Source organism: Callithrix jacchus, chromosome 3 (assembly GCF_049354715.1).
Source record: "Callithrix jacchus isolate 240 chromosome 3, calJac240_pri, whole genome shotgun sequence".
Lineage (NCBI taxonomy): Eukaryota > Metazoa > Chordata > Mammalia > Primates > Cebidae > Callithrix > Callithrix jacchus.
The window spans coordinates 83,916,149-83,943,970 of NC_133504.1; the positions used below are offsets into that span (position 1 = coordinate 83,916,149).

General features: G+C 35.4%; 1 protein-coding gene across 50 annotated transcripts in view; it reads right to left on the bottom strand.

Annotated features, from left to right (window-relative positions):
* ANK2 (ankyrin 2) overlaps positions 1-27,822 on the bottom strand; it is a 589,059-nt gene that overhangs the window by 134,471 nt on the left and 426,766 nt on the right. For 45 of the 50 annotated variants that reach the window (XM_078366660.1, XM_078366655.1, XM_078366648.1 and 42 more), the window contains 6 exons: positions 21,882-21,980; positions 17,545-17,730; positions 17,106-17,129; positions 13,865-13,963; positions 12,242-12,340; positions 5,040-5,138 (listed from right to left, as the gene is read on the bottom strand). In XM_078366660.1, the coding sequence (XP_078222786.1) occupies positions 5,040-5,138; positions 12,242-12,340; positions 13,865-13,963; positions 17,106-17,129; positions 17,545-17,730; positions 21,882-21,980 (606 nt within the window). The remainder of the gene's footprint in view (positions 1-5,039; positions 5,139-12,241; positions 12,341-13,864; positions 13,964-17,105; positions 17,130-17,544; positions 17,731-21,881; positions 21,981-27,822) is intronic. The other 5 variants (XM_078366661.1, XM_078366656.1, XM_078366650.1 and 2 more) reach the window with 1 other exon arrangement.

Genomic DNA, 27,822 nt, shown 5'->3' on the forward strand with positions numbered 1-27,822 from the left:
ATGAGAAGGTGTTTATACAATGAGGGGAAGGTAATTGTCAAGGGCAAAATGTAGAAGAAACTCAAGCCTTGATAATGATGTTTGGACTAGAGTGCTGCCTGTTTCTTTTTAAAATTATCATTCATTGATGCTGTTTTACCTATTTGAAGGTTATTTATGTGAAAAATAAGATATTTATCATTTACTCTTTTGTTCATTTTACACATATTTACTTAGCACCTACTCAAGCCCTTTTCAAGTACTGTGAATACAGAATAGAACACAACAGACAGGAAACCCCCTCCTCATTGAGGTTACATTCTAGTGTTGAAGACAGACATACAATTTAAAAATAGTAAGAATTAAACTATATAGTGTGTTAGATGGCCACCAACGGAAAGCAGAAAACTAAAGCACAGAATGGCCAAGGGAGTTTATGTACATGGGTGCAATTTTGATAGGATATCCAGAAATGGCTTTACTGAGAAGGTGAGTTTTGGCATGATGGAAGTAAGAGAGCTAGTCTTGTTGATTTGGGGGAAAAAAACACTTGAGGCAGAGAAAAAGCAAGTGCAAACATATTGTGTTGGGAGTACACCTGGCATGATCAATGTTGCTATTCAGTAAGGAGAAGAATGTGGTTTAAGGCGAGTGAATGAGAATGATGGATAAGGGGAGGAATTCAGAGTGGTAACAGACCTGGCAGGTTTGATTTTTATTCACAGAGACGGGGTGCTGTTGGAAGGTTTAGGGCAATAGGATTACTCTTGCTGCTGTGTTGAGAATAGACTATATGGACAAAATGTCAAAGAAGGAAGTCAATTAGGAGGCTCTTGCAGTCCTCCAGGTAGAGTTGATTGTGACCTGGACCAGAGTGGTAGTAATGAGATTGTTGGCAAGCTGCTGACTTAATGATACATTTTGAAGGAAGAGGTCACAGTGTTTGGTGACAAAATGTGAAAAGTGCAAGAAAGAAGAGTCCAACATGACATGAGGTGTTTGGCCTGAGATGACCATTGGTTGACCTCAAGAAAGATAACAGGAAGATCAGGTTGAGGCGCAGATATTATATCCAGTGCTTAATTTTGAGCTTACTAAATTTGAGATGCCCAGGAGACATCCAAGTGGCAATGGGGAGCTGACATCTACATATGGAATTCGGGAGATATACACTTGTGTGGCACCAGCATACAGATACTATTTAAAGATAGAACTGCATGAGATTTTGTAGCAAGTGAGTGCAGATAGAGAAAAGATACAAAAACTGAGCTCTGGAGGTTTAAGGTTCAGAGATGGGAGACATGAGGAGGAGCTAGTAAAGGAGACTAAGAAGCGGCAGCTAGGAAAACAGAAGAAAAGTCAAAAGAATGTAATGTCCCAAAAGGCAAATAAAGAAAGTGTGTTAAAAAGGCAGGACCAAGCAATCACACAGATGGCAGTAACAGGAGAGAACGTAGACTACATGGGCTCCAAGTCATGCCATTGGATAGATATGAAGGTGGGAATCTCTGGAAATTCTCTTCAATTGCTTAAATTCTCTCATGTTGTGGGAAATGAAGACAAGGAAAAATTCAAAGAACTTTGAAGAAAATATAGAATGGTCAGATAGTAGGAAGTGAGAGTGAATAGACTTAGAAAATAGAGCGTGATTGTCAGGGAGCATTACCAGCTGACTTGAGGTTAGTGATCATGAATCTAAACTGAGCACAGTTAGTGTGGCTGGGTGTTTCCTGTAGCCACATTTGGTTGCATGAATGTGTGTTGAATTTAATTGAGTGAAATGTAGGGAATATGAATATGTGAGGGAGTAGCATAAATGACTATGGAATTTGTGTCAGGCAGAGGTGAGGAGATGATGTGAATGAGGAACAGTGGAACTATGACTGAAGGTCCCAGCAGAATAAAAGAATTTCTGGAATTGGGTTCTGAAGAAAGTGAGCTGAAACATAGGAGGGCTGGCATGTGGGAAGTTAGACACAGAAATTGTAGAGGGTGTACAGTTACCAAACTGAGAGGCCAACTAGAAGAATTATCTACTGCTCTAATCAAGATCATTAAAGTCACAAAGAATAAGAAGAGGTTGTGATGAAGAGTCACAGTTTGCAAAGAGTTAGAATTTACAAAGTCTGAGGGGGTGACACTTAGATGGTTGCTTCAGGAGAAAGAATGGGTGATTTAAACCTAGGACTTTTATGGAAGGTAATATGGTTTGGCTGTGTCCCCACCCAAATCTCATCTTGAATTATAGCTCCCATAATTCTCTTGTGTTGTGGAAGGCACCCAGTGGGAGATAACTGAACCATGATGGTAGTTTTCCCCATACTGTTGTTGTGGTAGTGAATAAGTCTCACAAGATCTGCTGGTTTTATAAGGGGAAACCCCTTTCGCTTGGTTCTCATTCTCTTCTCTTGTCTGCTGCCATGTGACATGTGCCTTTCACATTCCACCATGATTGTGAGGCCTCCTCAGCCTCATGATTGTGAGTTCCTCCCCAAGTGGAACTGTGAGTCCATTAGACCTCCTTTTTTGTAAACTGTCCAGTCTCAAGTATGTCTTTGTCAGCAGCATGAAACAGACTAATACAGAAGGGGAGGGGAATAGTCTAGCGTTAGGCACCTATTCTGCTCCCAAGAGAGCAGTATCCCCTCACTCTAACCTGATTAGTTCATCTTCTCTGTGTTTCTTACCCTATACATACCTCTAATTTTTATAATTATCTCCTTTCTGTCATGCCCACTAAATTCTGACCTTGTTGCAGCTATAAATTGTGTATTATTCATCTTGATGGTGCCTTAGTGACTAGAACGCTTGCCTGGCAAATTGTATCTATGTATCTTAACATTATGTAATAGTTCGATGCATGAATACATGAATATAACTGTACACTCAGAGACACTTTATGCAGGATCCTTACATATGAATGATACTTGATTTTACAGGGAGGACATTTTAAAAATTCCTTCTAAGTAACCCGCTTCATTAGTGATATGACAATTACAAGCAAACTCTGCAGATAAGATTATTTTATGGTTTGAAGGCCTATCTGCCTATTTTCAACTTGATATTGGTTTTGGTATTGGTTATAACATGATTAATCTGAAATTTTGTTATTTCCATTTAAATTTCAATGTTTCTTTAACAAAACTTTCCATAATTTGGGCTGGCTGCATTACCCAGCCCAAATTGTTGCATTTTAAAGACAAATTTATACAACATTCACAGTACAAGTATGAGAATGAAAATAATGCAGATAATTATTTCTTTTTTGTTTGTTTTTTTTGAGATGGAGTTTCGCTCTTGTTACCCAGGCTGGAGTGCAATGGCGCTATGTCGGCTCACCACAACCTCCGCCTCCTGGGTTCAGGCAGTTCTCCTGCCTCAGCCTCCCGAGTAGCTGGGATTACAGGCACGCGCCACCATGCCCAGCTAATTTTTTGTATTTTTAGTAGAGACGGGGTTTCACCATGTTGACCAGGATGGTCTCGATCTCTTGACCTCGTGATCCACCCGTCTCGCCCTCCCAAAGTGCTGGGATTACAGGCTTGAGCCACTGCGCCCGGCCGCAGATAATTATTTCTCTTCTTCATATATTACTGATTTGAAGCCACTCTTTTATGGCATGTGGGTACATCATTACAAATTGAGTTCGTTCTACATGTATCTTAAACATATGGACTAGTTTTGTTTCAAATGATTTCAATTAAAATATATAAATTGAAAAATATTTGTGTCAGTTGCCTTAGTTTCTTCAGCTTACCATAGTAATAGCATTAGTGGATATAAACTCTGTGTGTGTGGGCAGGGGGCATGAGGTGGAATGGAATAGGGAGAAAATATGAGAAGCGCTCTTTGTCTAAATTTTTGTTGTATTTAAGGATCCAAGTTTGCTGCGTGTCACATTTACTGGCTCTGTATGAGTATCTTCAATTCGTGTCTCAAAATATTTTCTGATAACCCAATTTAAGTTTGGATAATGGAGAACTATACAACAATAAAAACATTTAAAATACATTTGATAATGGAAAATCTTCAACACCAACTCACAGTGTGGTGTTCATGTATATGGAAAAGTGCTTCCCCCGTGTTTGAGCATATTGATAAAATCAGAGAAAAAAATGCTAGATGTACTGTGTCATAAAGAAAATATGCTTTCTTAATAGCTCTTTGTAGGTGGCCTATTGCAACTTGTGTTTTCCAAATCACCTCTACTAATCTTCAATATAAGCAACCAATACCACTGTTGAGAAATTATTTTTTATTAGTATTGCCTAAGAGACAGAGATTGGATGAGCAAAAAGATTCAACTTATGTTGTTAATTGTGCTGCTTTAAAAGATAATTTTATATATATTTCATAGTCATCTGAGAGGATCATAAAAATCTAGATTCAGAATCTAAGAGATATTCTCATTTATAATTAAAATATAGATGTATTCAAATTTTCATCTGGAGTAAGAATAACAGGTAAAAATATAGAAAAAGGCCAGGCGCAGTGGCTCAAGCCTGTAATCCAGCACTTTGGGAGGCCGATTGGGTGGATCACGAGGCCAAGAGATCGAGACCATCCTGGTCAACATGGTGAAACCCCGTCTCTACTAAAAATACAAAAAATTAGCTGGGCATGGTGGCGCGTGCCTGTAATCCCAGCAACTCAGGAGGGTGAGGCAGGAGAATTGCCTGAACCCAGGAGGCAGGGGTTGTGGTGAGCCAAGATCGCGCCATTGCACTCCAGCCTGGGTAACAGCAGTGAAACTCCATCTCAAAAAAAAAAAAAAAAAAAATATATATATATATATATATATAGAGAGAGAGAGAGAGAGAGAGAGAGAAAGAGAGAGAGAGAGAGAGAGAAAACCCTTAAGGCACACATTCAATACGTCTCGATTTATATATCTGTTTATTTTAATAATTTTAAAAAGTTTGATATATATTCCTATTTCTAGCACACAATTATTAAATAAGTAGAAAATGCTTGGCTGATGCTTCTATTTAAAAAAGAATAGAGATCATTTTAATGACTTAAAAATTCCTTAGGATTCCATTTTACTGATAATGACTCACCTTAGTCCTTGCCAGCAAGGGAGCACCCCGTTCCAACAGAAGTTCCACCACTTGGTCATGCCCACTTCGTGCCGCACAGTGAAGTGGTGTCAGCCCATCCTGCCAAAAGAATTAAAGAATTGGGCCCCAGTTCACTTAAAAAAAATCTATATTGCATCTATTGTAACCATAAAGAGGGAGTTTCCTAAATTCAATCCTGATCACTCAGTAAATCAATGAAAGAAGATGAGTGAAAGAGAAAACAAGTCAGAAATAGATCTTGACAGAGAGCAGGAGAAAGGGAAAGACAAACAACACAGAGACAGGGAGAAAGCAAGGGATATCCCCTGTGTGGAGGGTCAATGGAATGAAACGGGCTTCTGGTCATGTGTTTGCATATTCAAGAAGACGGAAAAGCAGAGCACGTGGCATTTGTTGAACTTTAAAGCTCTACACACTGGACCCCAAAACAGGGATTATATTAGGTTATACTGTTTTCATTTTGTTTGTTCTAACACACTTTGACCTAAAAATTTTTCTTAGTGTAATTTTTCATATGTTTTCCTTTGAATTGTTACCACTTTCATAAATTTTCCTAAAATGCATCCTAATGCTTGTAAAAAGGAAGTCATTTCTTAGACAATTTAAAATATTTTTACAAATATATTTCAACATTTTGAAAATCACATAATTGATTCCCAAAGAGGAACTTTATTATTAATAACTAGGACTCTAACTTTATCAAATAAAATATGGTAGAACTGTATGCTACATTATTTATAAAACTTTCTGACCTTAACGCTTCTGAGATAGCCTCTGATTCCAGAGCAATTCCCAAGTGCTCACTGTCTTTTACATTTTGTTTCTCTTTAGGGTGGCGTGGGCAAAAAGCAGAGCAGGTGGGAAATGAGAGGCAAAACATAAGTAACAGTGGGCAAAAAGGGGGAGAGAAAATGAAATACTGAGTATATAAATTTACTGGTGATTTGAGGCTGGAGGAAAAAGAAAAAAAGATTGTCTCAAGGACAGAAGTGGAGAAGCTGGGGAAATCACAGAGAATGGATGATGAGTAGTTAAGAGGACTTCAGCAATATCTGATTTATCCAGAACTCGAATGGCCTCTCGTTTGTGTCTCTAATTCCAGGACCATCTCTACAGGCTATACTTTACTCCAAATAAAAATAGTTTATCCGAATCGCAACACTCTTTCTGACTCAACGCTGGGATTTCTATGCTAGGTGTCTTCTGTTTGCCCCTCCAGACCCATGCACTACCCTTCTCGACTCTGCTTTGTGTCCCAACAGACCAGCTGCTCTAGGGACATCAGTGAGCTGCCTTGTCCTCTGGTTTCCGGTTGGGCTTAGCCAATGCAGCAAGACATGAAAGGAACTTCAAGGGATCTCCTAAATCTGGCTGTGTGTCTTTGCCAAAGTTTACTCTCCTGCCAAAGCAGCCATGCCACACAATTCTCCCCTTTGAAGTTCTGGGAGGCTCTTCTACTTCTCGCTTTTTAGGTCGAGCAGTGGTACTGAGTCCTGCTGTTACTAGCCCCTAGGATTCTACACTGTCCCTTATCCCTTTCCAACAGACTACACCATATTATAAATAGACCCTTCAATAATCTCTAATAAAATGATTGAATTTGGGCCTCTGTTTTTGGCTAGGACCTTGACTGATAATGATTCTTTGCTTTGTGAAATCCATTTAGCTACTAGGAAGATAGTGAATAACCAAAACAGTTTTTGAAGTTTTGGGTACCTAAGAATTAGCCTGAAAAGATTCCCTTCTCATAAAAAAGTATTTACTGCAGTTGGGATGTTACATTATTTTAAAGTTTGCCAGACAGGAGGCTAAGAGTTATGCTGGTGAAATGATAATAATTACACTTTTGAACCCTGATAACAGCACCCTGTCATGGAACTAGAGCATTAGTTACTACATAAGTTATATAACAATAGATATAGTATGGTTTCTCAAACATATTCTTGGTGGGGGCTTTGTGGAGATCTAAGTTTTGAGAAATCCCACATAGTGAACACAGACATCATATGCAATGTATGGTTCAGTGTATGGACTTTGGAGCCATGGATTCCTGCAGTGAATTTCATATCAGCAACTATGGGTGAATCTCCCCAAGGCTCAGCTTCATGATATATAGAGGGGAGATGATGTCTTTTATCCTATTTAACTTTCAAGTCTTGTTTGAAAAATGAAGGAGGGAATGCTGCTTCACATCTCTTTTAGAAAAGGTAATGTATTGCTTTCTGCAAATTACATGAAATAGTCTTTGTGTAATCATGTTGAAACCTCCAAAATACTCTCAGAGTACTAATAGGAGCTTTATGGAGAACATTTAATATACCCACAAGAACATGAAAGAACAATATGGATTAAATTAGTTATAAATCCTACATTTAATGATGCAAAGTGTCTATCCTTATAAGATGTGTCAATAATGACATCAAATTCAAGTTATCCAACAGGCTCAATTTTATTAGATTTTGAATATTTTCTACAAAGCACATTATCAACTTAATGCCAAAAAAAAATATTTTCAAGGTTTTGTATTCTACAACCTTTTTACTTAAATTCCTAAGTTTATAGTTGCAGGTTATGGGTTTTTCCCCCTTCCAGAGACCCTTTGTGTTTTTTCTGGTTTTTTTTTGTTTGTTTGTTTGTTTTCTCTAGAATCAATCACACTGATGTACTATACACCATGATGTGGACAACTTTGACAAAGGAAGATTAACCAATATTGTAGAAATGCCATTTATCTAGTTTATCTTTTCATATTTTCCCTGATGCTCTGCTTAGGTCATTCTTCCAACAATGTATCCTAAAGTTTATGTATTCACATGGGTAGGCTCTGCTGATTGCCAAGCTGTGTGTCCTAGGTCAAGTTACATAACTCCATTGAAACTCATTTTTCCCTTTGGTAGTCTCATTTCTTAAATGAAGACCTCCATATGTTTTCAACAAGAAAATGATACACACTTCATAAGCTGTTAGGAAGACAAAATAAGATGGTACTTGTAGAGCACATAGCAGGGTGCCTAGAATAACATATGCATATGACAAATGACAACCATTATTGTTATTGCTTTAATTATTACACCTAATAACAAGTAGCAAGGGTGACTCCTTTTCGCTATGTGTTGCTTTTTGTTCATCATCCTTTAATGTTTTTGCCTACCTTTTATTGTTTGCATTGAAATATGTTTTTTAATATTTTAAACATAATCCTTATATGGGGTATCTCTACATTTAAATAATAAATAAGCTTAAAAATAAAAAATAATGCCCTTAATGAAACCTAAATTTATAATTTTTTTTAGCTAGCTATAAAATTTATGTTTTCACATTAAAATGAGGTCTTTCAGATACCAGCAAAAGGCTCTGGTGTAAATGTCTTAGAGTTTCACATTAGATAGTTGTCAATGATGAGAATGCCAACAAGATAGAAAATGTCTCAATGATTGCCAAAATAGTGGTGAGAGCAAAGAAATAACTGAGGGTAAAATTTGTTTGTTATTTTTTAATTATCTAAAAGCCTCTATAGATCTTGCTATTCTCTAGATAATAAAAACCTTATGAATAAGAAAAATAATGAGAAGATCAAAGGAAAATCCTTGACAGAACATACTAAATTCAGAATATTTATGGTTAATCTAAATGCAGTGGGAAATTGAGATGTCAATGACAAAAACATCAAAACATAATACTTCAAAAACATTCCATATATAGAAGCTCTATTATATTATCTAAAAGTATAGTCAAAAACAAACTAAACAGTGATATGGTTTGGCTGTGTCCCCACCGGAATCTCATCTTGAATTCTAGTTCCCATAATCCCCATGTGTCATGGGAGGGACCCAGTGGGAGCTAATTGAATAATGGGGGCAGTTACCCCCATGCTATTCTTATGATAGTGAGTTAGTTCTCATGAGAGCGGATGGTTTTATAAGGAGCATCCCCCTTCACTGGGCACTTATTTATCTCTCCTGTCACCATGTGAAGAAGGACATGTTTATTTCCCCTTCTGCCATGATTGTAAGTTTCCAGAGGCCTCCCCAGACTTGCAGAAGTATGAGTCAATTAAACTTCTTTCCTTTATAAATTACCCAGTCTCAGGCAATTCTTCATAGCAGCATGAGAACTAATACAAACGTCTTCCTATTTTCTATTTTTTATGCAAACATATCTCTGTTTTCAAAAGGCAAAAGAAAAAGCAAAACATATTCATTTATTTCAGTAATCAAATATTATAGTTCCAGAATTGGTCTCCCAATTTCAGCACACAGTCCTTGATTTCAGTATTTACCTCCTACCTGATTTTGCATTTGGTAAGAGGGATATAAGTTTGTTAGCGATAGCCAGAATGAAAAGAACTTAGCAATGCTTTTAAAATCCTCCTGCTTAAAGAGGAAGAAGTATTTAAACTTACTGGGGAAGGCCAGGCGCGGTGGCTCACGCCTGTAATCCCAGAACTTTGGGAGGCTGAGGTGGGTGGATCACAAGGTCAAGAGATCGAGATCATCCTGGTCAACATGGTGAAACCCCATCTCTACTAAAAATACAAAAAAATTAGCTGGGCATGGTGACGCGTGCCTGTAATCCCAGCTACTCAGGAAGCTGAGGCAGAAGAATCACTTGAACATGGAAGGCAGAGGTTGCAATGAGCCAAGACTGTGCTACTGCACTCCAGCCTGGGCAACAGAGTGAAACTACTGTCTCCAAAAATATATACAGAAATAAACTTATTGGGGAAAGTTTAGTGCTAAAAAATTCAGTGCAACCTTTCAATATTGTACCTAATCCTGGGGTATGCTGGAACCAGCTCATATGAAATAAGGAGAGCCAGTTTTTGCACACCTCATCCCAAGTCTGCATTTAGTGATACCATATTGCTAACTCTAAACTGACCAGTGTAGAAAGATTTATACCATGGAAATCAGCAAAGACAATGCTACAAATCAAGATTTTTTTAAAAAAAGAACCTATTATTAAACTTTTATCAGAAGACTGTTAAGTTATTTCCTTGAACTGCTGACTTGCATCTCTGTGAGTCTAGAGACCTAGTCTGTCTTTTTGTCTGTTGTATCTTCAGGGTTCCCAGCACCAAGAAGGAACTCGATAGTTATTTATTTAAGGAATAAATGAATGGAATGTTTATACAATGTACATAATTAGAAAACCTATTTTACTCTTTTTAAATCCTTGAATGAAATTTAATTTATTTGCTGTATCTAAAGGCTGAACTATACAAAATATGACCCAAATATTCCCTTCATAAAAGAAACCAGGGCTTACATTCGATTGTTAACTTGCTCAAGGATAATTAGTTAATCACAGAACTAGTGTAAGAATCCATTACTCTTCATTTATTAGTACTCTTTTTATGAAGATACACTGCCTATTTGGAGTTAGACTTTTTAATTTTATACCCAAATGTCTGTAAGCCACCCAAATTAGAGTACTTTTATTAAGTAATTATTGCGGTGATTAATAAGAACAAAATCAACTGCTTCAATAATGAATGAATATTCCAAAAAGCATTAATAAAAGCAATGTGCATCCCTAAGACATTGGCCAAGATAAAAATTTTTTGCATTTCCAAAATGCTTTCTTTCCAGTAGTTATCTCATAGAGGCAGCATATAGGAAAAAATTATACTAGCATTGGTGCTGTTAGTAATGATGCTATAGCAATGTGCAAAAACTCACTCCTTTAAATATAAAAAATAGGTAAGCAAACCATGCAACATAACGCATACTGTTCTAAATTCTGTATACTCATAGTATGGTAAGGAAAAAGGCGTGCCTACTAAGTAAAAAGTAGATACCACGTAAAACTCTGATGCAAAGACACTGGACATCGCAACAAAGATTTGACAGAATGCGAACCTCTCCTAGGTGACGTGATGTAGCCATTCTGGGTCAAAAGCTTTAGAGAAGTGAGATTAAGAAAGCAAGGTTTCCTGAGGTCATTAAAAATGATAATTTATAGTCTGGGGCTGGTATAGATCCTGGAAGCTTACAGATGACAAAGTTTATTAAACAAAAGTGTTTGCTAGTCTTCAGATTTACAAGGAAACTATATCTGATCTTTACTGCTGGGACTATAAAAACATGAAGTCTCAGAATTAAATAAAGCGAAGTTAAATACGTTAAGAGACATATTCTATTTGTCATCTTTGATGGACTTTTTACACCACATATTAACAAGGACTTTTTACACCACATATTAACATATTTGGATTATAGGCATATTTGAAGTTTGTCAAAGTCTGTGATTAACCAAATCTACCCCAGAGAATTAATATTGAAATATTCCTTATATGTTTCAGTAATTAACTTTATATTGTATAATGTCAGTAATATTATCAAATATCATAAAGAGCTATGTAATTTACTCCACTTTTTCAAAAAAAAAAGGTAAATAATATAGCTAAGAGTTAATTCTTACACAACTTTATTAGGTAAGTGTGTTATTAGCCTAAGTTCAGAGAAGGTAAGTAAACTGTCAATGTAATGTAACTTATTAACAGTAAAAGGTAGGATTTGAAATCAGGCAGTTAGCCCTCATTCTGCACTTTTAACAACTGCACTCTACTGCCTATCTTATTATCTATTTGCAGTGTATTGCAAACTTGAAATGATATTTTACTTACATTTGAAACAAATGACTTCTACCAAAATAACATAAATAAAGGTCTAGCATACTAACTGTATGTTTTTCTACATAACAGCAAATCGCCTGCGCAGGTCAGTATAGCATAGCCATTTAAGAAAAATGAATTAGGAATTGAATAGTTAGAAGCAAAAGATTATAAATATGTATTAAAATGTTTTTTTTGTAAAAGCCACATTCTCAAGCTTAATGTAAGGTAATTAGTTTGAGTTCCTGATACTTATAACTACCCCAAACCGAGTTGTGTAAGCCCAGTCTTTGATCTTTGTTCCCAGAAAATCAATAAGCAAAAACTTGAAAAACTATCTCGCTGAGCAGCCTACATTTTGCTTCCCTGGGAGCTTATGAGCAAATATTAATTTCACTTTATGACATAAGCCCTTTAAATACTGCATGAGATTTAAATCAATTCCAATAAAGCAATTTCCTTGAAAACAAAATGACTATGTTTACAACCTGGTGTCTTGATGTGCCTTCTATGAGGATTGAAAGAAACAATAATGGTAGAAAATTGAAAGAACAGAGACACTCACCCTAGTTTTGGCATCGATCTGACCACCTCGATCCAGTAGGAGCTTCACCATGTTTGTATTTCCCCTTTTGGAAGCCACATGCAGAGGAGTGATTCCATTCTGTATCACAGAAAGACCAAACAAGAGCTGCTGGGTATGATAGGGCATAATGCTGATGCCTTTGTGTTAAAGGCCACAGAGGAGGTTGTGACCTATGTGGCAATTTGATCCACAGTTTCTACTCTTTCTATGATTTTGATTTTTAAGGAACAAAAAAACACATGAATCATAAAACAATTAGAGAACAAAAAATGGAATGAAACTGCATAACTTAGTCAATACTAGAAAATAAGTACTGAATGTACATGCTACAGTCAAGAGACAAAGGGAACATTTTAATGTAGTAGAAACAACAAATTAAAATCTACCTAAGATAGAGCACTAGTGTAAAGTCTTTCTATAACATCCACGTGCTTAGAGTCTGGAATCCTAAGTTTTATGATGCTTAAAAATAGGATACAAATATTTATATTAATATTCAATATAAAAATGATTCTTAAAAACATCTCCTTCAAATTGGGCATGGTGGCTCGTGCTTGTAATCCCAGCACTTTGGGAAGCTGAGGTGAGAGGATTACTTGAAGCCAGGAGTTTGAGACCAGTCTGGGCAACATAATAAGACCTTGTTGCTACAAAAATAAAATTTTTTTTTTTAATTAGCCAGGTATATAGTGTGTGCCTTTGGCCTTAGCTACTCAGGAGGCTGAGTCAGGAGGATTACTTGAGCCCATGGGTTCAGGGCTTCAGTGAGCCATGATCGTGCCCCTGCACTCCACCCTGGGCAACAGAGCCAGACCCCGTCTCTAAACAACAACAACAACAACAACAACAAACAAACAACTCCTTCAGAATAATTCAGAAAGAAAAACAGCTTGAAAATAGCACAATATAGTTTCAGTGCAGATGACTTCTTAGTACAAAAACATTATGCATACAAATTATATTTATTTATTTTATTGGCTATCACATGTCATTAAGGCAAGAATATGTACCTGATTTTTTGTGTTATAATTTTTGAATATTCATATTCTGCACTAACTGTATATTAACTATACTGATTTATTACAACTATCATATAAGTGAATTCTTTCTAATAAAAGCATACCATTAAACATGTAACAATATGACACCTTTTATGTGTTTTAGTAAGACTTCATGTGAACAAACTCTCAATTCATTGAAAACAATTCCCTACCAAATTGTGTGCCCTACAATCACCACAAGACGTGCTACGTCTACATTTTATACTTAACATTTTAAGAGTTTAACTATTTATTAACATGACTTACCAGGATTCATGGCATGATTGTTAAATATAACTATTCATACTGGTCAGAATTAATGTCCTCCCTAACTATTGGAAATGATTTCTGCATGAGTTTACAACATTCTTATTTTCTGCTTAAGCCAAGATGACTTCATGTGATTTAAAGAAAAAAAATGGAAAATTTAATATTTCTAGCATAGACCCAGGTAAGGAAAAAGAAATAAAACCTTTAAGAAAGGCATTGGTGTTTTGTCTTTTTTTTCTTTGTTAAAATACTCATTTACTGCTATAGAATGAGAAACTATTTGAATCCATACCCTGGCTGTGAAGTCCACAGCAGCTCCCCGGTTTAGAAGAAGAGTTGCCACGTTGACATTTCCATAGTGTGCAGCTATGTGCAAAGGGGTAAAACCACTCTGAAAGCAAAGATATGAGTCAGTATAGCGCTTCACTTTTCTTTGTTGCAGTCACTGTATTAGTGAAGAAAGTCACATGGTAACTGTCTGCCTAATATATGAGCAATACTAAATGCTTTAGTAAGATCTTAAATCTTAATGTTGTAAGGTGGTACATAACTAAATATATAAAGAGGTAAATAAATATCCTATATTTATTGGCAACATTATTTTTAGTTACCTTAAATATTTATCTATTTATGAAATTCATTGTTTGTACAAAACAATGTTTCTTAAGTTGGTTTTGCATATTAAAGAAAACCAGAATATGATTAAACACATAAGGTTTCAGTCATAGAATTAATGTATCAATAAAATTTTTAAAATGCCTTTTCAGAGAAAGACTCAAAACAAGTGTTATTGGTTTTTGTTTGTTTTTTGTTTTTTAGACGGAGTTTCGCTCTTGTTACCCAGGCTGGAGTGCAATAGCGTGATCTTGGCTCACCGCAACCTCTGCCTCCTGGGTTCAGGCAATTCTCCTGCCTCAGCCTCCTGAGTAGCTGGGATTACAGGCACGCGCCACCGTGCCCAGCTAATTTTTTGTACTTTTAGTAGAGACAGGTTTCCATGTTGACCAGGATGGTCTCGATCTCTTGGCCTCGTGATCCACCCACCTCGGCCTCCCAAAGTGCTGGGATTACAGTCTTGAGCCACCACGCCCGGCCCTTATTTTTGTTTTAAAAAAGCAGTATTGGTTGGCATTCTAATTTTGGAACCATGAAAATATGTTGAAACATTCTTACAGAGGATATAGAATTTGTTCCATGTCATTTACACTGTCATAATATTCCTATACCATTTTACAACTGTGTAGTAAGATTATGTTGTTATCGTGATAAAATAATTAAAAAACAAAAATTAAACAATATACTTGGCATCAATAGGAATATAAAAGAAAGAAAAAAGTTCAGCTCACTCCAATTCTGAATATGAATTAAATTTTATCAGTACAATAAAATGTAGTTTAACCAACCGGGTTAAATCACCTACATGGGCATTACAGAACTGTTTACTCTCAAAATGTAATAATTCTGAAAATATCAAATGAAAAAAAATTGCCTTTTCTTTCTTTTTCTAATGAAAAGTTTAGTTGAAAATTGTTGCTATTTTCACAATAGGAGCATATTAACTCTTTTTTTGAAGCATATTAACTTATTAAAGTACAAAAAGATCTGATAATTTTTCTTACTGTCCATAATTTTCACCACTTAACAAAAGATTATGGGAAAAATAGAAACTGTTATTCTGCCATTTTTGGGTTACTTGATACTGCTCTCATTTACTTGAGATGAACTATGATGTTTACTGTATTGTTTTTAAGAAATATTTTCAAAATTACAACCATTTATTTCTGTTGAGTAGATATATAGGCTTTGCTGACTTTGTTTTAAAAACATCCTAAATAAGCATTCAGATATCTTAGGAAATGAAAATTTGTGCTATTTCTATAGCAACATTAGCTACAAATGATTTCTTAGTTAGAGAGAAGCAAGACACAAAACTAGAACAGTAACTACTAATCCAAATACCCTAATTGTGGTCAAGAAATTTCTATTTTACATTTACGTCATATCAATATTCATGTCAAAATGGAGGGAAAAAATCAGTCTCAATCTGGCTGTTATTTTTTAAAATGTCAAATTTTTATATTTTAGGAAATAATTGACTAAATTTGTTTTATTTTTATCTTGATATTTCCTGTCACCCAGACATATCCTGAGCGTGTGTCTATTATTGATGTTACAATTTAGTTTCAGAAAAACACATTGACTTCTGAGTGAATCATCTTCTAAGTATTTAAATATAGTAATATCATTTGCAAAAATAAGCTACCTAATTTTCTAATACAGCCTCACTGATCATTCATAATGATACCCAGGGTGTGAATCTTGGATCAGCACAAAACTGGTATCAGTCCTTCCCTGATTAACATGGAAGTGGGAGGTAGAGTTCACATTTCTACAGGATTTGATGAAGGGGTTTCTCTTCTTTTTACTCTATTGTCTTCAAAGAAATATGTATAACTCAGTAAAAATCTGCCTAAACTTCTGCTTTCACAGTATTTAGAGCCAATATTGCTTTCAAAGATGTATCTTAAATAATCACCGAAAAGCATCTAAGAAATTAAAGGTAATGAAACCAGTTATTAAGATATCAAATTGAATGGTTCCAGTTGTGAAGAAGTTCACCAAACAGCTGGGCTTTTTGTTGTTGTCTCTGACCTAAGTTCCACGCAAAGATATGGAACAAAAGAAATAACACAAATAATTTACGTATACTCTGTGATAATGCTCAGAGGTCCACAACCTAGTCATCAAACAAGATGATAGTCTAAAGAATCCCCTCAGCAAAGCAATAATAGACCTAAATAAATAGTCACTTGTCTTGAAGTAGAGGTTAATTTGTGTAATATACTTCAACAATGCTTGTGTTAGTGTCTCTCTGTAGCAATGGCCAAGGAGAGACTACTAAATACATGCATATAGAAACACACCACACTGAGAGGCTTCTGAACTTAATGTTCTCATTGATTGATGTGACTTATTTTGGAATGTGGAAAATATACGATCCTATACAAATATTTTAAGACTTACAAGAAAAAGCAATTAGTTTGTTCTTGATATGCTCAATATCATCATTGATTATTTAAAATGTGGTAAAGAAAAGGAGCATACAGAAAAAAAAGAGAAACTGCAATTAGATAAAAAGACAAAACTCAGTGCCAAAGAAACCTCCCAAATTTTCACTTCCTTAAAACTCTAACCTGAGAATTCTCACTAAGGAAATAAAATTATATCTCTTCTCAGCAATAAGTTAATAGTAAAGCTCACTTATTAAAATATATGTTAAGAAAGAGTTGAATTTCATGCTCTAATAAACTATTCAAATAGTTTTACTGGTAAAAATAATGCTTCAAATATATGTTACATTAAATATCTTTGAATTATCAGTTTGCCTTCATGATGGGAAACGTTTCCAAATTAATTTCCCATTAATGGAACTTCTAATCATTAGTAGGAATTAGTGAGCATTTATTCTAACTGGGCAAAACCTAAAAATAAATAAAGAAAAGGTAAATTTTGGTATAACCACAATACTGTACCTCAGTTGTCCTATTCACCATCATCTGAAGCAGTGTTGTTTGGGAGAAAGAGGGAAGATATTACACAATGCAAAATTATGGAAATAGTCAATCTGCTCACTGCAATTGGGTATACTGTTCCAACACGTCAAAATGCATTCTACTGAAAGATGTCCCCAAGCACTACATAATACAATTTTTTAAAATAATGCTATTATTTATGACTATAAACAGAATAAGCAGATTTCTAAAAAACTCAACCTCATCTTTAAAAAAAAATTATCTTGCATTTAATTTTTTTAGAGGTCCCCTTCTTTTTGAAATACCTCTGAAAGTCCATTTATCTCTTTTTATGACCAGAAACAATTTTGCATTATCACCATGGCCCACTTCTTTATCATCCCCAAGGAGGAATCTGGCAGCCAAAGAGTTCCTTTCCACAAATGTGTTCAGCTTTTACCTTGGATTGTACGTCAGCATTGTGGTCATTCTGAAGCAGGAGCGCGGCAGATTTGGTGTCATCTTTCCTAGCAGCAATATGCAGAGCTGGTAGCCTCACTTTCCCTTTGGTGTCATTCTCCAGGAGGATGGCCACTGCCTGGTTGTGTCCTTGCTGGAGTGCCACAGCTAGAGGAGTAAAGCCATCCTAAATAGTAAAATAGAAGATAAAAATTGTCTGTTAACATCTTCAGATGCTAGAGATTTAGTTCTAAGCAATAATGGCTCTAATTTTTAATAATCAATATTGACAAGCAAAAGGTTAAAATATTACTGGAAAGATTAGAAGCAGAGTATAACCAGTTATTCATCATATTATGGAATAGTTTAATCAGACTCTTCTCCTAATTTTTATTCTATACATTTTGAAAAAACATCTGCATTCCTTAACAAAACATACTACATACAGGATATGCTTAAATGTATGATTGCAATTGAAAAATAAAAGTGAGAACGAATCCTAAATAATGCCTCTGTAGGTTAAGCAGAAAAGTGGGAAGAGCAGAAAGAATGGAGACCAAGTCTGACTGGGAATCAAAGATATGGTAATCGAGACAGGGAAGTAAAATATATGATTGATTCAGCAGGTTACTAAATATCTCGGAATGGTTAGGGAAACAACCCCTATGAACAGAGTTGTCTATTACCAATTCAATTTTGGAAGCTTAGGAAACAATATGATCTAAAACTCTTTGGCAAATTAGGTTAATTTATTAATTATGCTCTTAATAATCAAATTTTATATTATTTAAACAATTCAGATATAAAATTACATGTGCTAGATAATGTAAAAAAACTGTTTTTCAATTCTAAACTTAAAAAGACAGAACTTAAAAAATAGTATCATGGAAAGTGAAAAGGTAGGGGAAACTTAGCAGTAGATAATCATGCTAGAACACTTGGATAGCTACATTTTTTCTCTCTAGAAACAAGTATTCAGTTCTTGGAAAGGTGACAAGTACATAAAAAAAGTAATATATTTTTGGCTCTATTTATGTGAAAGAAAAAACCACCCTTAATCCACAAAAGTTGGGAAACAAGTCTGAAAGTTACAAGTTTCCATTCACATAGAGAAAAAAATGAGGGCAATTGTAAGGTAAATTTAAAGACTTGCATTCTAGGTTGGGTGCAGTGGTTCACATCTGTAATCCTAGCACTTTGGGAGGCCGAGGTGGGTGGATCACCTGAGGTCAGGAGTTTGAGACGAGCCTGGACAACATGGTGAAAACCCATCTCCCCTAAAAATACCAAAAAAAAAAAAAAAAAAAAGTAGCTAGACGTGGTAGCTTGTGCCTGTAATCCCAGCTACTTGGGAAGCTGAGGCAGAAGAATCGCTTGAACCTGGGACTACATTCTAGAGATGATGGTAATTTACTATAATTAAACTACTCAATTTTTTTCCAATAATAATTTTTTTAAGTTGTAGACTACTGAGAAAAAAAAATTTCCTCAGTGTATTGTATTATGTACGTAGTACCAGCAATAATATTTTTTAATAATAACTGAATTTTAAATACAACAAATACTTAACAGAATGGAAGAGTAAAGCATGTAGTATCTTAAGATGAAAAATAGTAGCCTGAATTTAGAACTTTCTTTGGCACAAATTAAATGCTCTGTGAATGAGAAAAGCACAGACTCATTATCACATACATATTTAAATGTATTACCTCCTGCAGCACTGTGGTAGTTTATATTAAAAGAGTGTGAAATTAATTTTTTCTTAGAGATGAGGCATTTGCTCACAGAACAGAATTTTAGGCCTTTAATTTTGGTAGCATTTAGAAAGTTTTAGATTAAAAAGTTTTAGGCATTTAATTTTGGTAGCGTTTAGGAAGAAGGAAGAGAGTAGAGAAATACTATATAAAAATGGTACTGGAGAGACTGAGAACTCCCTTCTGAGAATTTAACCTTGGATCTTCACCATGTAGATTTTATTTTAATCTGTACTTCATGGGATAAGGCTAAACATTTGGAATGATTTGTTCAATTACCACAACTAAAAGGAAATCCATATTAAAGTTCAGTAGCTTCATTGTTCACATTTTATTTACCAATGCTAAGTGCTATAGTTATGGAAAATTTTTAAACTTTAATTATTTCTTCTCAGTTATGAATTTCATTGCCACATTGAATAATCTCACAATCACTTGGTTTTAAAGTGATCATAATGTCTTGATTAGTCATTAATTTTTGCAAATTAACTACCAACCAGTTCAGGGAAAGTGCCTTCTTTAGGCATAGTCACACATGTGCACGTAAGACTATAGAAGGTATTTAGCAATATAACACAGGATATCAAATGGCAATCGACCATACAGCCCTGTAAAAACATTTTTTTTCACAGAATGATACACTAAAAAGGAATATCTAAAGATTCATTCATATGTGTGTTTTTTTACAACCATTAGTGCAAGCAATGAGAGTTCAATCAAGTTTACATATTCAATCAGAGAAAAGTAACTGGTTATCTAAACAATTTTATGAAATGAAACAAATAATAGGTATATAATGTGCCTAAGCTAAATTTCAAAACCTCACATGATTTATTTGCAAAAGACACATTCTTTGTGGAATCAGAGAAGATTTTAACTTTCTGGGAACAGAGTGTAATGTGGTCTCTACCAATGCAATGTTCATAAAAGGGTATTTTTGGAACCAAATGGGAAATGCTACAGTGAGTGGTCTAGACCAAAGGAGCCAGGAGCCATGAGACAGCTGGGAATGCCAGTGAGCCAAGTTTTCCTAAATCCTACACTAGAAACAGTAAGTCTATTTGGTAAATAAAAGCACTCTAGAGTAAAAGGTTTCATCTGGTAAATGATTCTGCTTTCAAAGAATTCAAAACCAAACAAAACAAATCCAGATTTCCTTATTTTGAGATATTTTTCAGAGGCCCTGATGCAAAGATGCAGTCTCATATTGTTACCTGAGCTCTGCCTGAAGATATTCACATGTTACTCATGGATAGAACAAGTGTCTGAGGGGGAAAAAAGTCCCAAATTATAAAAATCACACCATATCCAAGTGGCAAGACTATAAGATCTGCGTGTATTGAATAGAGAACTCACAAACATTTCATACTGGGTAGTTGTGTTTTCCAGTCACATAAGTAGGAAACATAGTCTCATTAATAGTGATTCTTGGGTTTTTTTCCTTAGAAAACTAACGAGAATAAGCTGTCAGAAAGTTGTTGCAATTGGCTCCATAAAAAGTTTTCTCCCAAAGGGACTGGAAAGGCATTTATTAAATTTTAATGACCTCTCCTTCTAACACAGCATATAAGGGATTTCACGTACTAAAGTCTTAATTATCCGGAAAGGAAGCCATATTAGACATTACAAATTATCTTAAAATAGTTTCTGGGTAACAAGCATCTACCAAATCTTTCACTCCAGGCCAGGAGTTTTGAAATTTTATCAGTGGGGACACAAAATATGAAATAGAAAAAAAACACGCCAGTATCCTCTGGTTGAAAGAGGTGAGGAAAGGCATGTCTCCAAGGAGCTCTCTTCTTCTCCTCTTCAATGTCACTCACTCCCAACCTTCCAGTGACCCCAAGCACAAGGGCTTCTGGAGCATCACTTGAAAACACTGCCCTAGATAGTCATTGAACTTGCTCCTTAATCTGCCTAGGCAAAAATGAGAAGGAAAATACAAAGCAGTTTCTACTTATTAGGTGGGCATGCTTAGGAAAGAAAACTGATGTTCTAAGGGTCCCTGCCCACTCCCACTTCTTATGTCCAGATTTCCTGAAACTTTTGAAAACTAGACTGATTCTGGACATTCTGTTCAGTTGCTGTCATAATCAGTCACACAACCATGTGTCATAATTCATGCTTCAATAAGGTACAGTGGTTTTTCCTGCGACATTCTTCATAAAACTGTTTTAACACAGATACTTATGAATTATTTCTGATGGTAAAATATTGTTCCTTTAAGAAATCATATTGGATCCTAACAAAGATAAAATATTGGTGAAAAGAGATGAGTCGAATTTACTGCAATCAAACTTTAGAATGGTACAAAACTTCCAAAAAATCAGAGGATGGAAAATTGATGGAAGCCTGATTTTATATAACAATAAATAGAAATGAATCCCAATGAAGGCGTAAACGGGTGGAACTACTCTGTGCACAAGCCTGAGTCATTTGTTCACAGCCACTGTTGAGATTATAATAGTAACATGAACGTTCCTAGCATATTTTAGACAAAGCAATGGAGATTATTTGCAGGCTGATATAAAAAACATGGACATTAAGACCAAATAATTTACGACATTAGGGCTGACAGTCTTACCTCTGTAGCCGTGCTCTGATTAGCTCCATTTTCCAGCAAATATTTTACAACATCAATGTGATTCTCTTGGGCAGCCATGTATAAAGGAGTAAAGCCATTCTGAGGACAAGCAATAAAAAAAGACATCTTCAATCATTTGTAAAATAGAGAACACTGGGAAGCAAACATTCGATATAGTGAAGCCATATAAAATATTTACATACTGAAAAAATTAGACACATATTTACCATTAAAAAGCTATAGAAATTTGCAGTGAACCAAGTCCCATATGCAATTCCTAAAGCAATGAGGAAAAGGGGCTAAGGGAGAAATATTTCCCTCATTTCTTGTCTTCATTTCAGTACCAAAGAGTCAATTTCTCATCAGCTAACACTGTGTTAAAGATATCTTAGTGTCTTTTGCATAGTTGGTATCTCAGTATCTATATAATTCTATAACATATGGAATTATCACTATATATAGCATCTCTATAAAATAACATCTATTTTATAGAGATGTACTTACCATTCATAAACTATTTAAACAGACCGTGGTTACCTTGAATATACACAGTTTAGTTAGCACCCTTAGTGAAATAATTTATTACTCATAGCAGAATAGGCTAGGAGAGACTACAAATTTGATTGAAAATTTAAGTCTGTATTTCAGCGTTGTGATTGAGGCAGCATGGTTTATATCTTTATATCATTTTTTAAAGCCATTTGAAATTCTATCATTAATTCTCACATTCGTTTACTCAGTTATTTACTAAAATACGAACACTGGTAGCAAGGCTATTGCTGAGCTGCAGTGATAAATAAGACAGACACATGCACCCGAACAGAGCACACACTATTGTAATGTAACATTATTAGACTCATCGATTTTTAAAATCACTGAAATTATATAAGTTTAAAATCAAATTTACATGGACAAATGTTCTTTTCATCAGAGCCTTAGGAATATATCATATTTCATTAAGGAAAAAACCTACAAAATCTTCTTGTGAAATAATTCCTAGCTCTCAAAACCACGTCAGACCTTAATCACAGATGATTCCTTAAACTTTCCATGCATTAATGAGAATCTGTAAAAACATAGATCAAAGTTCAGATATTTTTCAAAAAGTTAAAAGAGGAGAAAACATCTTTTAAGATACTTTTTTGGAAATAAAAATTCTTCTATATACATTATATAAGTTTGGAAACATTATTTTAAATAGCCAACATCTAGCAAAATATAAAGACAGAGTATACAAGTAGACCAAGTAAAGTGATTTTAAATTAGATTATAGAAGAAAATCTTCAGGCTTCAAATGCTGGAAGAAAATTTAGAACTGAAAAAGAATAACAGAGGAATTAATTAACAATGTTGTAGGATTCCGGAATAACTTGCTAGCTGGATAGCATGTTTAAAAAAGAAACACACAAGCAGGTGAAATCTTGTGTATTTTAAGAACACTGAAGAGGTGGCGGAAGGATAGAATTAGAGATTCAAAAGAAGGGAAAGCCAGTGAGGATGGTTAAAAACCAATGAGTGGGTGTGTAATGGGGCTCTTTCACGACAAGCAAAAGGCAGGAATGAAAATAAGAGAAAAAGAACTTTTAATAGAGTAAAACAATTTGCTAACATGCTTTCCTCTGACAGGGTCTTGTAGGTAGATCAAGAGAATGGGTAACAGGCAGAGGTTGCCAGATCAGCAGGAGAAAGGAGATGTACTGAGGTCCCTCCCTAAGAAAGAACCCTGCCCTGGGTCCTCAGCTTTAGAGGACCTCCTCTGGCTAAGCAGGGCAAAGAATCCTGAGGGCCAAGAGGACATGCTCACATGACCCCACAGCTTGTCAATTACCATAATCTCTGCCTAAGTGTTTCCAAGGGTGGCTCCAGTGCTCACTCACACTTCTTCCTTAGGTTCATGCTCTCAAGTGTTCTTTGGTATGCACACCCTTTGGGAGGCAGAATGATGGCCCCCACATATATCTCCTAATATCTGAAACCTGTAAATGCTACCTAATTTGGCAAAGGGGACTCTAGATGTGATTATGTTTTTAAAAATTGAGATGAAGGGATTATTCTGGATTATCCAAACAGGCTCTATGTAATCATTGGGGTCTTTACGAGAGCAAGACAGAAGTCAAAGAGGAGAGAAGATGCTATGCTGCTGGCTTTGGAGATGGAGGAAGGGGCCAATGATCCATGAATGCAGCTTTAGAAGCTGGGAAAGGCAAAGAAAGGAATTCTCACCTAGAGCCTCCAGAATGAAACAGCAATGCCAACATCTTGGTTTTAGTCCTGTAAGACTAATTTCCAAAACTAAAAAGGAATAAATTTGTGGTTTCAAGCCATTGGTGTTATAGTAATTTGTTACAGTAGCAACAGATATATGATACACACCCTTCGAGTTGTTTGCTAAGGAAGGTAAAAGTGGGAGATGAACAGAGCTTGAATATGTACAGGTTGAGGTGTCCACACCCTTACATATGATGTTCCTGTCACGCAGATCGTCAGGGATAGGAGTAGAAGATGGGCTGTTTGTAGGCCCCCAGGATTGGCACTGCCCTCATCAAAGTCCTGTGTGCAACTCCAAGGATTCCAGGAAGTCTAATTTTGGACCTGTCATGATTTATCTGTCAAAGTAGGAGATACTTAACAGTATTTTAGCTTGATATGTAGCTTTTAATTTTAAAAAAATGTATTGCAAGGGGGCCTCTTTGCATTCCTTGTCTGGGACCTAAAAAGAGATGAGCTAAAGTGGTAGAGGAAAAAAAGGAAAGAAATATCAAGGCTTATACAAAATATCAAGGGAGACTGCTGGGTATCTACCTAAAGGAAAAGAAGTAATTATACGAAAAGGTTACTTGCACACACCTTTACAGCAGCATAATTTGTAATTGCAAACATATGGAGCCACCCCAAATGCCCATCAATCAACAAGTAGATAAAAAAACTGTGATACACACACACACACCATTGACTAATATCCAGCCATAAACAAGGAACAAAATAATGGCATTCGTAGCAACCTGGATGGAATTGGAGACCATTATTCTAAGTGAAGAAACTTAGAAATGGAAAACTAAACATCGTATGTTCTCACTCATAAGTGGGAGCTAAGATATGAGGATGTAAAGGTATAGAATGATACAGTGGACTTTGGGGACTTTGGTGGAAAGGGTGGAAGGGGGCTGAAGGATAAAGACTACAAATTGGGCAGTGTATACTGCCCGGGTGATGGGTGTACCAAAATCTCAGAAATCACCACTAAAAACTTGTTCATGCAACCAAACACCACCTCTTCCCTAAAAATCTATAGAAATAAAAAACAAAACAAGTCAAGGGAGAAAGTATCAAGTATATGTAAAGAAAGGTAGTGATAGACAAACACTCAGGATCTTGGTTAGAGCATGTCACAAGCATTATTTGTGTGCCTTGTGCCATGACCTTGGTGTGCTACAGCTTCCAGCAGAGTAGAGGAGAAAATGTGAAGAATGATAAAAATGAAGGTGACTTATTGAACTTCTGTTATATCCACTGTACAAAATGCATTTAATACATCTCCTCAAATTATAGTACCCTGGTTTGTCTGGGACAGCCAAGTTTATCATAGTATCCTGGAGTAATTATTAATAGTGCTTTTGGATGACAGTAATTATTAATAGTGCATTTGGATGCATTAAATAGTGTAGTCTGGATGATAAATAACCTAATACTATATATAATACTTAGAATAGTGCTGCAACATTTGTACTATTATCCGCATTCAAACTGAGGCAGGTGAGGCTCAAATACCCACATAATTAAGCCAAAGTCTTGCAGCTAATAAGTGTCAGGCAGGTGGCAGTTTCTGAATAATCTTCTTCCCTGTAATGGTGTTAGGACTCCATCCTGTGGTTGAATTTTCCTCAGCCTGGCTGTGTGATAGAATCTCCTGTAAGAACTTTAAGAGCACCTAAGTACCACTCTACCACCCTGCTCCTATTGAATTGGAGTCACCATTTGCAAAGCCCAAAAATGAGCTTTTTTTAAAAAAAAAAAAAAAAAAAAGCAAGCAGATTTTTTTTAGTTGCCTTGAAAAGTTTGTTATAGATAATGCAGAAAAGTTGAATGGTTTTTGGTAGGGAGTACCATAATCACATTTGCATTTTAGCAAGTTCGTTCTGGTGAAAACAGATGCCTTGGCTTGAGGTGCTAGAAGACAAGAATGGAAGTAGGTTGTCAGTCAGCTCCTGCACCACCCTTTGCAGTAGTGTATATAAAAGATGAAGGAAGCTTTGGTTGGGAGAAGGGAGAGTTGTTTACTGTTACGAAACATGGAAGTAAGGCAATAAATATTTACTACAGGTCTTTAAAATGTGGAAATTATTCTCTCTTAACTTACTGCTATTTAACAACAAAAAAATAGCCCACTGGGGAATGTGAATTATGCCGCTGGATAATTAGGACAAGGCATGGCAACACTCTAACACCACTGTAAACTTTATAGGAAAGCATTTATCATCACATATAAATAGCTTAAGAACACAACTGTATTGGCTTCAGTGTACATGCATCCAGGTGCTTTCCAACACGTTATGTCTCTATGTTTTTCTAAAAAGTCTCTGGTTGCATGTAGGTATGAAAATATACATATTTTCTCTTTTTTTGGTATAAAAAAGTCAAAGATACCCATAGCCCGGGCTGATACAGGGTGGGTGAAATGAGTACAGAGAGCATTACTGGTTGTTACGGTAGTTCTGGTGTGACTAACAGGTGTCTCTAGCAATTGGTTATTAAATATTGTGAAATGTATAAATTATACATTTTTGTATAATTTTGAACTTTATACAAATAAACTATGAATTATTTGTTATTCATTTATATTTACTCAACAAAAATACGTTTGGTGACTTTTCACTGCTAGGCATTGTGTTCAGCCTTAGTGATTCAAAGACAAAGGATAAGATTCCTGTTTTAAGAATTCGCAGCCCAGAGACTGAGATGGACAAGTTCGCAAACTACTGTATTACAGTTTAGTGAACACACATATAATTAGTTTAAAAACAAAACAAGACAAAACTTATGTGTTGGACATAAAGAGAACACAGATGAAAGACCCAGAACTCAACTGGATAAGGAAATGATATCTGAAGGAAGTTACTGGGGGTGACAGCTAGAAGACACTGAAGACACTGAAGCAGAAAGGTATTTAAAGCAGAAGGAACACTATGTGATGAAACAACTCAAGAGGGCATATGGAAGCTTACAAATAATGCATTGTTAGTGGGGAGAAGTGGCTGAGATAGGCAAGAATCAGTCCCTGTCTGCTTGCTGAGGAGTCTGAATTTTATTCTGAAAGCCTTGGGAGAAATTGGTTTTTGTAGAGAGGTTTGACACAGACACATTGGCTCTTTAAAGATATTACTTGGCCAGGAATGGGGAGGATACACTGGAAAACGGAGGCTAGACAATATAATTCAGAAGAGTGGAAAGCAAGTTTTTGTTAAAATCCCAAGAAGTGAGAATTACAATATTAATATGATTTTAGTATTTTTAAGTGTAATTTACTATTCATTTATTTATATTTCACTTCATGATTAGAATGATCAGCAGTGCAGTCTGTATTATTTATCAGTCATTGATAATAGTTCTTGGATTTATTAAACAACTATAATGCTTTTTTTCATATATAGAAATCATGCCATATTTTAGGGAATTCAAACACTTTTTACATAAATATATTCCTATTTACTTTAGTAATATAACAATAAACCAGTAATCAGCTTTTAACCATTGGTGAGAATTCCTTGTGGGAACTGGATTATCTTGACAAACTGAATGTGCATGAGCTAATATTTATATTTTTACATATCAGATGTAGATTTATGAAGCTTTTGGAAATCTTTAAAACCAGTATACTTATTGATATTTGTATGTTATTCCAAATAAATTATACAGATAAAAACTATTGTCAATGTACAAAGTA